The sequence below is a fragment of the Cibotium barometz genome, chromosome 24, assembly GCF_041138505.1.
Source record: "Cibotium barometz isolate CiBa-2024 chromosome 24, ASM4113850v1, whole genome shotgun sequence".
NCBI lineage: Eukaryota > Viridiplantae > Streptophyta > Polypodiopsida > Cyatheales > Cibotiaceae > Cibotium > Cibotium barometz.
The window spans coordinates 55,016,610-55,027,998 of record NC_141069.1 but is presented as its reverse complement, the minus strand read 5'-3'; the positions used below and the strand labels follow the sequence as shown (position 1 = coordinate 55,027,998).

Sequence of the window (11,389 nt, the reverse complement as noted above, 5' to 3'; positions counted from 1 at the left end):
AACCCAAAGGTGCACTGACAATTCAAATAAATGGTGGGCCACTACTTTGAAGGTGATGACACAAACGCAGCCCTGTCCATTTCCTATAAATGGACATGTGGTCAAAGGCATCCTGGATGGAGGTGCTGGCGTAAGCATCCTCATAAGAACATGATGGGAAAACTGGGACCAACCATGCCTTGATCATACCACATTGGTGATAAAGCTCGCAGACGGGACATCTGCACAACCCCCTAGGCATAGCGCATGACCTCAAGGTCAAAGTATGTGACATGGCCTTTAACCTCACATTTGTGGTCATGGAATTTCGTAACGCCGCCTATGACACCATCCTGGGCAGACCCTTCACGTGACAAACACAATTGATCCATGACTGGGACACACACCATGCCTACCTCTGCAAAAAGGATATTAAACGCTTAAAGTTAATTTATATACCTGGCAATCACATCCCATAGCCCGAGGTCCCTTTGCCGAAGACACTGTGACCACCGCCAGAAAGCAACGATCTCTTTGTTTATGAAGCTTGTCATTCATCAAGTCCTTGATGATGCGCAAGTGCCATACACGGTCGATTCTGTCAATAGTGACGAAGTGGACCATGACTGGCTCAAAATCCTTGCTACACTTGACACCTTCCTAGATTGCAAACTCGATATGCAATTTGTGCTCCCAAATGGCCAAACCCTTCATGAACCCTACAAGGCCATTGCCTCGCTTAACACCTTGAGTGTAAGCGTAGCTCCCCAATACAAAACGACCACCCTTCTTTGGGTAGTATGGCTAGATTTCCCTTTGGCAGAAATATGCAAAGAAAATGTGCCTTGTTGTCTCCCACAGCTAGCACAATCTTTTGCCATGGAAAACCTAGGTCTCCCTAGGCAAAGCATCTCTTGTTTGTAACTCATTCTCCCATTTGTGCAATAAAAGTGGAGTGTTCTCTCTCTCCCTCTCTCTTGAAACTCTAATCTAGCATGTGTGGTGTGCTTAGGGTTTGGGTTTGGGAATATTAATCACTTGTTTTCTCTTGCTTCCCGCTTGCTTCTTCTCTCCCTCTTACTTGAGTGATTAGGCTATCATCACAATCGTCTTCTGCGGAGATCCCACATGATCTTCGCTAGAGGTTGCACCACCCGTTGGATTAGAGAAGCCACCTCGAGGTGACAACAAGTGCGGGAGGATGGCGGTGTGACGAGTGGCTACGATGGAGCTCTTGAGCCTAGCTCGAGCCCGGAGGATACGCAACTTCCCACGACACATTAGGGTAGTGTTTCCTCAACTATATATATATATATGTGTGTGTGTGTGTGTGTGTGTGTGTGTGTATGTATGTATGTATGTATGTATGTATGTATGTATACACACACATACACATATGTGTGTGTTTGTACATACATACATACATGTATGTATGTATGTATGTATGTACCTACGTACGTACATACATACATATATATGTACCTACGTATGTACATACATACATATATATATACATATGTGTGTATGTGTGTGTGTGTGTGTGTGTGTGTGTGTGTGTACTTACATACGTTTGTATGAATGCATGCATGCATTCATACAAACGTATGAATGCATGCATGCATGCATACATACATACACATATTTATGTATATATATATATGAGAAGAATGCAAGGGAGAGGGTGAGCTTGAGCTCCTTGTAAGCAATACACACACATACCCTCTCTCTGTCTCTCTATCTCTTTTTCTCTCTTCAATTACTTTATGAAGATGCCAGCTGCATGATTCTTTGTGACATATATCAAATCTTTTGTGCTCATACATACCAAATCCAGGTCACCTCCTAGAATCTTCTCCCTCACAAAAATAACTTCCTACTGTGTGCATGTACACAACAGGGCCCTCTAAAATATCACCTGTATCTACAACCAAATTTATGCTTTGCTCCAATGGCATTGGGATTGACTTACAACCTGTCATTCCATACTTGGACAGTATGTCCAAAGCAAACCGTGCTATCTTTACAAAAACCAAATCCGATCATGTGATCTAATCACCTCTATACCCAGGAATTATCATAGCTCACCTAAATCTCAGTATTCTAAACTTCTTCTATTGAGGAGCATATTTACCTCATGAATATCAACATCATTGTCCCCTGTGACAATCAAGTCATCAACATAGATAACTGCTAGCACAATGCTCTTGTCAATCTTTTTCACATAAGGTGAAAAATGTGTTCCAGTTTGACCATGCTCTAGGTGTTTACTTCAAGGCATACAAGGATTTATGCAACTTGTAAACAAAATCCAAGTGTGCATAGTCTTTATTGCACCATGTAAACTTCCTCTTATAAATCACCATGTAAAAATTCATTCTTTACATTTATTTGATGTAAAGACCATCCCTTAGCTACTTGCAACCATAGTAAGGAGTGCTCTCACGATTACCATCCAGAGTTTGTCACCTTGACACTCGTTCCTAATTCGGATGTCTCTTCTCTCTGCCAATGCATAGATACAGAATATCCAAAGTTTTAGTAGTCACCTTGATACTCGTTCCTAATTACAATGTCTCTTCTTTGCATTCCTCAGACTGCCTCCCATCTCTCCTCATTTAAGGTGTCCTACACCCTTATGGTTCTTAACCACAAAGTCCATTCAACTAGATGCCTCCTTGGCTTTGCATCAACCTGTTCCACCACCTTTTTTCTCTTTCTTCTCATCCCTTGTAATTTCTTTACCTCTTCCATGAGCTTCTACAAGCCTATCTTTCCTTTTTGTATAACTTGTAAAATAGAAGCCGAACAACTTCATCTCCTTCTTACCCTTTTTGAATATATTTATTACATCCATTGCATTTCCTTAGACATTTTGGCATGCATTCTATGCAACTTTAGTAGCTATCCCTGTTGTTGGTGGATATTCGGAGCCTTGTGTGTATATGTGTAGTACTAAACACTGTTGGTGGGCGAGCAAAATAGATAATTGACAAGGGTTACCTAAAAAGATTCTCTCCCAAAATACATGAAATCTCAAAAATAGATTAAAAACATAGTTTTTTGAAAACACATCTAAGATTCCATAGACAAAGGTTATATGGATACATAGACAATTATATTTTTTAATGACCTTCTTCCAAATTTGTAGTCAAAGGTTGCGACCATATGTGTTTTTGAGGTTCTTAGCCCTAAACCTATGTTCTATCTATATCATCTTATCCTAGAAATATGTTTTCTTTAATTCTATGATTTATAAAAAAATTTAAAGATTTTATTAGCTATTATCTACTATTTTGAATGAGTTTTTATAGATTTGTTGGTGATAAAAATAAAAATATCTCATAAAAATATCTCAAAGTTAAAAAAAAATAACCCCTAAAAGTTAATGTTTTATATCAAAGTTGATGTAAAACATCAACTTATAGGCTAAGAGTTGATGTTTTACATCAAAGTTGATGCAAAATATCAACTCTACCACAAAACTTGATGTTTTGCATCAAGTTTCGGAGAAGAAAGTTGGAGGATCGAAGGTCGATTTTCATAAAAGACCTGTTTTAGAAATTTCATATGCATAAGCATTTTCAAACGACCTATTCCACAAATTTTGAGTATCAACACAATTATGTTTCAATGCGATATACAGACATCACAAAGCGATTTGCTAATGCGCATGCCTACACGGACAAAATTGCTAAAACAGACCGTTTGTGAAAATTGACCTCCAATCCTCCAACTTTCTTCTCCTAAACTTGATGCAAAACATTAAGTTTTGTGGTAGAGTTGATGTTTTACATCAACTTTGATGCAAATTATCAAGTTGTATGAAAAAGTTGATGTTTTATATCAACTCGATGTGCAAAACATCAACTTAGCCTAAAAGTTGATGTAAAACATCAACTTTTTCACAAAACTTGATGTTTTGCATCAAAGTTGATACAAAACATCAACTTTTTTATAAAACTTGATGTTTTTTGCGATAATAATACAAAACATCATCTTGTGTGAGAAAGTTGATGTTTTGCATAACATTGATGTACATCAAGTTTTATAAAAAGTTGATGTTTTGCGTCGAAAGGTGATGTTTTGTACCAACTTGATGCAAAATATCTAATCTTTTTTATAAAAGTTGAGTTTTTATATCAAGTTTATGTAAAACATCAACTCTTAGCTGAGAAGTTGTTGCTTTGCACCAGGTTGGCCGAAATGTTGTAGCTAAAAGATTCTTACCATCTGTAGTAACCAATCAGATTCAAACCCCAGTCTTTGCCTTATATTTTACAAAAAAGTATTTTGAACAGTATAAACTTTTGTTTCTTAAAGCGAGCTTTTTCATCTTTCTAAACTCATTTAATAACTAAAATTATCCTTTTAACCCCCTTTTTGTTACATCAAAGACACATCTTCTTTAAAAATGAGTGTATAATTGTTTCTCAAAATTAGATAACTTTTAAATAGCTTATTCGTGATATTTTAAAATTCATATGTACGTAGCAAACTCTTTTAAAAAAAGTATATATTATCGATTAAGAAATTCTGATACTCAAGAGCTTCAAAATGGATTTTAATACTACTCTCATTAAGAGCCAAAATAAGATTTTATAATTAAGATAATAACTGTATTAAGATAACACCTTTATAATATATTTATATAAATATATAATTTTTTATAGGTGCACTCTGTAGCACATCCTTAATTATGCTAACATAACAGCTGACCCAAGGAGTCGAAGCTTCAAGTGTACACATAGAAGAAAAAACTATATTTGTGGTGTAAAGAAGAGGGTACCTCCTCTATCTTCTTAAGGAAAGGTACATCAACTAGTAATGATGTTGATATAGATAGCAATGATTATAAGGAACCATAACTATGTCATAAGCTATATGTTTAAAAAATAGCTTCTTTTTACAGTTGTATCATTTTTTAAATGGATTGAAGATAGTAATAATTTCATGTCAATTTTTGTAGGAAACGTGTGAAGTGTCCAAAATATTATCATTTTTTGGCAGTGTTGTACGCATGCGTAAACCACTTTTCAAAAGAGGTAAAAAGAAAAACCTTTTTTATAGAATCTTTGAAAGATGTCAAATATTTCTCGTTTTAAAAAAATATTACCTATTTTATCTGCAACAGTGTTGCTAGTGTTTGTGTACACGTGTGTATATGTGTATGAACAACCTCTAAGGCTACATATTGTGTGTAAAACCACTCTTATGATGATTGGAATATCTAGATATTACACCTATTTGACATATTTGACATCATTGCTTATGTCATCTAGAAGAGTCTCATGGCTATAAAAGCATGTACTTGACGCACTTCAAGATGTACAAGCAATCAATATTCATTGAATCGTGTAATCAATATTTTCTTAGCTCTCCAACTCTCTTGTTTATACAAACTCTATAGCATCATGTTTTAGTTTAAACGCCATAGGTATTTACCCTAATCTTCCACAATCCTAACCCTAATCTATTAATATGGTATCAGAGTTTTGGTTTTAGGGTTACATTTTAAGGATTATTACCTCAACAGTACCTGTTCATCACTATTTCCATTAATTTTTATGGACTCTGACCTATCATCAACATCAACATCAACCGTCGTTTGTACCTCTGACACTATTACAGCCACAGTTGTTAGCCCTGCTACCCTGCCTGTGCCTACCTGTCTAACGCTTTGGCCTCGATCCTCCATCCTCTGCTCTGCTCAGCTGCATCCGGTTGATACGTTCTTTAGCTACTGCCCTCGACCACAAGCACAAATTGATAAAACCTCAATGGTACTTTGAGAAAGATTGTAAATATTTTTAATTTCAAAAGGCTTTTTAAAGATGGGAAAGAAAGAGCAATATTTTTTGGGCTTCACGTATTCTTATGCTTCATCCAATGCTTCTCCGACATTGGCATGGTCTTCGACACCAACACGGACCTCATCATCGACAAAATATTTTTTGCCAAGTGTTTTGCGATCGACACCCATTTCCATGCATGAGACCCAAGTCTCAAAGTCATGGAAATGCAATCATAAAAGACATCTCGTCATTGATACTCTTTTGAGTGAGGAGGGATTCCTCTTCCTTGGCAATTTCATTTAGTTTTCTATGTATGTGAGTGTCAAGGATTCTATGCCTGAGTAGTATCCCAAAATACAAATAAATAATGTGTGTGTTGGATACTCTGCCTGTATTAAATCCAAAATGATATGTAATAATCAATGTATGTGGTGCTTTGAGTCAGTTCTCTCCCATAATAATTTGTTATCCTTGATCAAAGCAAGGGAGGATAGTGTATGAAACCAATATAGATCATGGTTCACTAACTCCCAGAGTTACCTTGGCCCTGAGTCCAAGTTCGGAATAAGCTACATGAACCTCTGAGACATGCTGGGATAAGCCTTTGAGCTGTACTAGTGTTGAGCCTCTAAGCCTCTTGAGGACATTCTCACCAGCCTCTGAGGCTCATGTAACCAGACTTTGAGCCTAGTTACATGAGCCTCTAAGCCATCAACCATGAACATGCCAAGTTTGGATCAAAGATGAAGCATGTGTATTCCTACCTATTAAAGTTCTTCGTCACACTCCCACCTTAGCTCCAAGGGATCCGGGATATGTTGGATATTCGTGTACGTGTAGCACCACTGTTTGTGTACCCATGTGTGTTTGTGTATGAATAACCTCTAAGGCTAGATATTATGTGTGTGTGAGTGTGTGTGAAACTAGTCTTATGGTGGCTGGAATATCTAGATATTATAGCTACTGGACATCATTGCTCATGTCATCTAGAAGAGTCTCATGGCTATAAAAGCATGTACTTTGATGTACTTCAAGATATACAAGCAATCAATATTCATTGAGTCGTGCATTCACTCCAGCATTTTCTTCTCTCTCCAACTCTCTCTCTCTCTCTCTCTCTCTCTCTCTCTCTCCCTCTTGTTTATGCAAACAACATAGCATCATGCTGCAATTTAAACACCCATAGGTGTTTACCCTAATCCTGCACTACCCTAACCCTAATCTACCAATACTCCCAACATTCTTGCATGTGTTCCCTGCAACACACACAAGTTTTCCTTGACTTGAACTGTTTCCTCCATAATGTTACCAGTTTATTGCATACATATTTTAGCTCAATGTTTTCTTAATGTAATGCACCTAGTTGCATGGCATGTGTGCGTGCGTGCACGCATGTGTGTATGTGTATGTGTATGTGTATGTGTGTGCGTTTGTGTGTGTGTGTGTGTGTGTGTGTGTGTGTGTGTGAGAGAGAGAGAGAGGGAGAGAGAGATATGAGCTCTTGATAGTTTAACTCCTTGAGAATCTCCCTTGCATTTATCGTAAATGATGGACAAACTCTTAGGTGTTAATTTAATCTCAAACGTCAAGACACAACTACAAAGACAAAAAGGCCTCGCACAATTCAGCCTACATCTCAGGTATATGCAAGATCTTGCTCTTCAATCAACAACATATGGCCAAGGTCATTTGGCTATGAACATTTGCGGCTCTACCCCTACAAGCACCCCATGCTCAGCTCCAAGGTTCTAATAGCACTTGCATGTGAGATTCTTCTCAGCAAGGGGGGGAGGAACTATTAAGGTGCAACCTGATGCTTGAGTACTATAAACGACACAAACACCTGCACATACAACGAGGTCCATAAGTTATTACTTATTGGATAGAGAAGGAAAATGTGTGCACTCACAGGAGGAGTTAGATTTGTGGAAGGATGAACTGTGTGTGCATCCACGACCTTCCACATGTAAAGGTCTCATATACAGGGGATTTTCGCCTCAACCAAAAACTCATAGACAAGGTTGACTACAACATCTTCCAAATACTGAATTACAATCTAGGGGACAAGGACAAGCGCGCATTCATGATGGGCCTCTTAAGAACACAGACTTACTATCAACAGACAAAAGGATAAAAACTTGACTTAAAAACCGTCCAGATGCTGTGAGGAACTTGAAGACAACACAGAAATGATATTGTTTTTGTCGGCTTGATTTTATAAATCCAATGACCATAAATGATTAAAAAGGGGGAGAGAGAGAGAGAGAGAAAGAAAGAGAGAGAGAGAGATCATCCTTAGATTCAAAACAAAGGGCATCCGCTGCAATCCTCAGAGGAGTGCAATCCACTCCCACACTACTATCAGCAAAACCATATCAAAAATTGTCTCAAGAAGTTTGAAAGTGTGGAATATTCAGCCAAACTGCCCCTTAACCAGCTTCGTGAAGGAAATAGACTATAAGAGTTTCAGCATCAGTTGAATGTACTTGTCGACTCTCATCGTCAGTTGTGCTAGCTTAACCACTGAATACTCACATCCGATGGATTCATATGGATTTGCCACTCACCTCCTTTGACATGTGATTCATATGGATTCACCACTCAATCTGCCATCTTTCCAATCAATGTAATCATCAGTGAGATCAGCTTACTGTTGAGCATCAAGATGCAAGCAGAAGATTAAAGGGCCTCACAAAATTCAGCCAGCAACTTAGACAGGCAAGATTTTACCCAACTGTCCACAAAAAAAGGATGAGACGGCATGCCTCCTACTTAAGATTGAGGCCAAGACTATGCTCCGCTCCATGGTTCTAAAACACACACTGGAAGGAGTCAAGAGCACTGAGAAGAAGGAAAAGGTATTATCAAGGTGCAACATATAATGAGGCTGAATTGAGACCAACAAATGCATTAAGAACTTTACACAAATGCAAAACACCTGCACATACCATGGCATCCATGCTTTTCCTAGAAACTTGCAGCCTATCAAAGAGCTGGACCGAGAAGGGAAATGTGTGCCATCATGTAAGAGGTTGATGTGTGTAGGAGTGCCTCATGCAAGTGAGCTAGATTTGTACAAGGCTCAAGCAAGTATAGGCTCCTTAAGTCTTCCACCACAGAAACTTATGTGGTAGCAAGGCTGATTTATAACATGTTATGATTAATGGGACGAGGACAAGCATAGCACGTTATGGGCCTCTTAAGAATGCAGGCCTGCTATGAAACTATCAACAAACAAAGAGGATAAACTTGGCCAGAAAACGGCCCCCCACGAAATCAGGAACTTGAACACAACACAACAGATGATCCTGTTTTTGTTGGCGTAATGTTACAATTCCGATAATCAGAGATGATTGGGAGAGAGAAGAACAAGCATACATACATGGGACTGCGGCCTATTGGAGGAAGTAGCCAGAGAGGAAGAGGAGGAAGAAGAGGAGGAGGGAGCCGTAGATGAGGATGCTCTTCTGGCCGGAGGTGAGGGAGTTGGTGCCCAGCCCGAACTTCTGGTTCTCAGCAAAGCCGGCCACCTCCACGCTCTTGCTGTTGAAGTAGGACTTGGCAGCGCCGCAAGTTGGGCACCGCCAGTCGTCCGGCAGCTGACGAAATTCTGTGCCGGAAGCAATGGGGTACGACGGCTCTCCTGTAGACTGGTCGTATGTGTACCCGCAGGAACGGCACTCCCATTTTCCCGTGTTCAGCACCGCGAACCTCTCCTCTGCTGCAAACGAGAACAGGCGAAAATACAGGCCATATATATATATACATACATAAAGTTAATTTTTTCCAGAAAAGAGATTAGGGCTCCTGTTTAGGGCGCACGCTGATCATTACACCTAAACCCATAAAGCAAATCGCATAGCAAACCTCTCCTGGACTCCGCAGCAGCCTGGGTTTCGCCCTCCGCAGACTCGCTATCCACATCCACCGACATACAACAAGGGGCTCGCCTCCTCGCTTCCTTACAGTTTAGCACAACTGTGGACCTCCAACCGAACCGCATCCGCCCTAAGCAGCATTCCTTCACCTCCGATTTTGGCGGCTGCTTCGATGACGAGAGGCAAGAGATATGGTTCAAATGCAGAGGTAGATCGAACGTAGCCATAGCCAATCGATAACATAAAAGAGAAGGTCTCTCAAGGGTCTATCGGAAGGTTTCAATGGCTTTGTCGCTCGAATATTCCAATATCCAAAGCTCTCCCTTGTACCTTATCTGATTGACACTTGTTTTTGTAAATGCAAGGACTGTGTTAATCCCACCCCTAAGAGGGATGGAAGGGGTCCATTGGCGATTTAACCCGCCACCTGAGCAATAAAGATCAAAGACTTAATCCCACCCCTTAATGGATCGGAGGGGCGGGGGTGAGTCCATTGGGGGTTCAACTCGGCACCTGGGCTATAAATAAGACTTCTACCATTGGGCTACTCCTCTGTCCCTTGTCTATTTGGTGGACATGAAATCAAACACAAGGTGCATCTTATTAGACTTGATTATAAATGCCACAATATTACGCACAAAGATGATACAGATAATGCATACCCCAATAGCACACTAGCACAAAATTTCATGTTTAGAAACAACTAGGATGCATGGGTACAATAGGTGCATTCTATGAGGCTACTTCATAAACCACAAGCTTCTAAAACACTCCTTGTGCTTTTGCTAGCATGCTACATTTGGTATACATATTGACCAATGCCTTGACAAGAAAAAGGTCTGATTTCAAATTTTTGGTTGGCAATATTTCTTTGCCCTTATCTATGGCTCCTATGCTCTCACAAGCATCATTTGGAGAGACACACTAAGGCTACATCTATTAAAACAGTTGAGTGATTCCTCACAATGATCATCTTCTTTTGCATATACTTCAATTAATGCAATAAATGAGACTACATCATAAATCGAGAGCTTGTTAAACACATGTCCTGTACTTTGCCAAGTAACCTACATTTGGCATACGAGTTAAGGAACACGTTGCCAACAAGACAATTCCTTGGCAAAAACCCATCTTTGGCAATCGCATTATGTATCTCATTACCCTTATGTGTAACTCGAGGTGGAGCCCATAGTTCAATTCTTACATAGTGGCAACTAGAAAGTCATCACGTTGTATTAGCTCTAGGTACAGAGCATCCTCTCTTTTGTTGACAACCTTGGAAAACTCTAGGTATAGCTAGAAAGTCATCCCATTATCTTAGCTCTAAGTATAGAGCATCCTCTCTTTTGACAACCTTAAAAAATTCAAGGTGTTTATCCATGTTCATGTTCGAGGAGGCATGGTGGTCTCGGGGAAGCCTGCTCAAATGTTCTAGAAGAAGCCTCAAGTCAACAAACCTTGGTCTCTTTGCTTTAAAGGGATTTGGTTGTGTTAGCCTGCGATTGATCACTCTGTGTGACTGATTGTTTTGTACATCTGAATAGTGGAATTGTGCTCAATATTATATATTTGAATACTGGAATTGTGCTTAACATTGTACATCTAAATACTGGAATTGTGCTCAATATTGTACATTTGAATACTAAAATTGTGCTCAATATTATACATGTGAATAGTGGAATTGTGCTCAATATTGTACATCTAAATAGTGGAATTGTGCTCAATATTGAACATAAGCAT

The 11,389-nt window shown here is 39.2% G+C and overlaps 1 protein-coding gene across 13 annotated transcripts; it reads right to left on the bottom strand.

The window, feature by feature from the left end:
* Positions 1-7,278: 7,278 nt before the first annotated feature.
* Positions 7,279-9,955, bottom strand: LOC147625458 (uncharacterized). Of its 13 annotated transcripts, none has more exons than XR_015268998.1 (4): positions 9,639-9,945; positions 9,154-9,492; positions 8,507-8,612; positions 8,047-8,384 (listed from the first exon to the last, which is right to left on the bottom strand). XR_015268998.1 is itself a non-coding variant. In XM_086818791.1 (3 exons), the coding sequence occupies exons 1-2, from the start codon at positions 9,874-9,876 to the stop codon at positions 9,167-9,169; spliced, it is 564 nt and encodes a 187-aa protein (XP_086674917.1). In that variant the 5' UTR covers positions 9,877-9,945; the 3' UTR covers positions 7,279-7,614; positions 9,154-9,166. The 13 variants fall into 13 exon arrangements, 5 of the variants coding, with proteins under 5 accessions (XP_086674917.1, XP_086674916.1, XP_086674915.1 ...); XR_015268999.1 differs by having other exon boundaries at positions 8,047-8,377; XR_015268996.1 differs by having other exon boundaries at positions 8,507-8,593.
* Between the last annotated feature and the right edge of the window lie 1,434 nt (positions 9,956-11,389).

What these genes read in the sequence shown, in the direction of transcription:
- LOC147625458 (XM_086818791.1), bottom strand. Translation starts at nt 9,876, where the DNA reads ATGGCTACGTTCGATCTACCTCTGCATTTGAACCATATCTCTTGCCTC. An exon ending in TGCTGCGGAGTCCAGGAGAG is followed by an intron (nt 9,493 to 9,638) that starts GTTTGCTATGCG and finishes TCTCGTTTGCAG; the next exon opens with CAGAGGAGAGGTTCGCGGTG.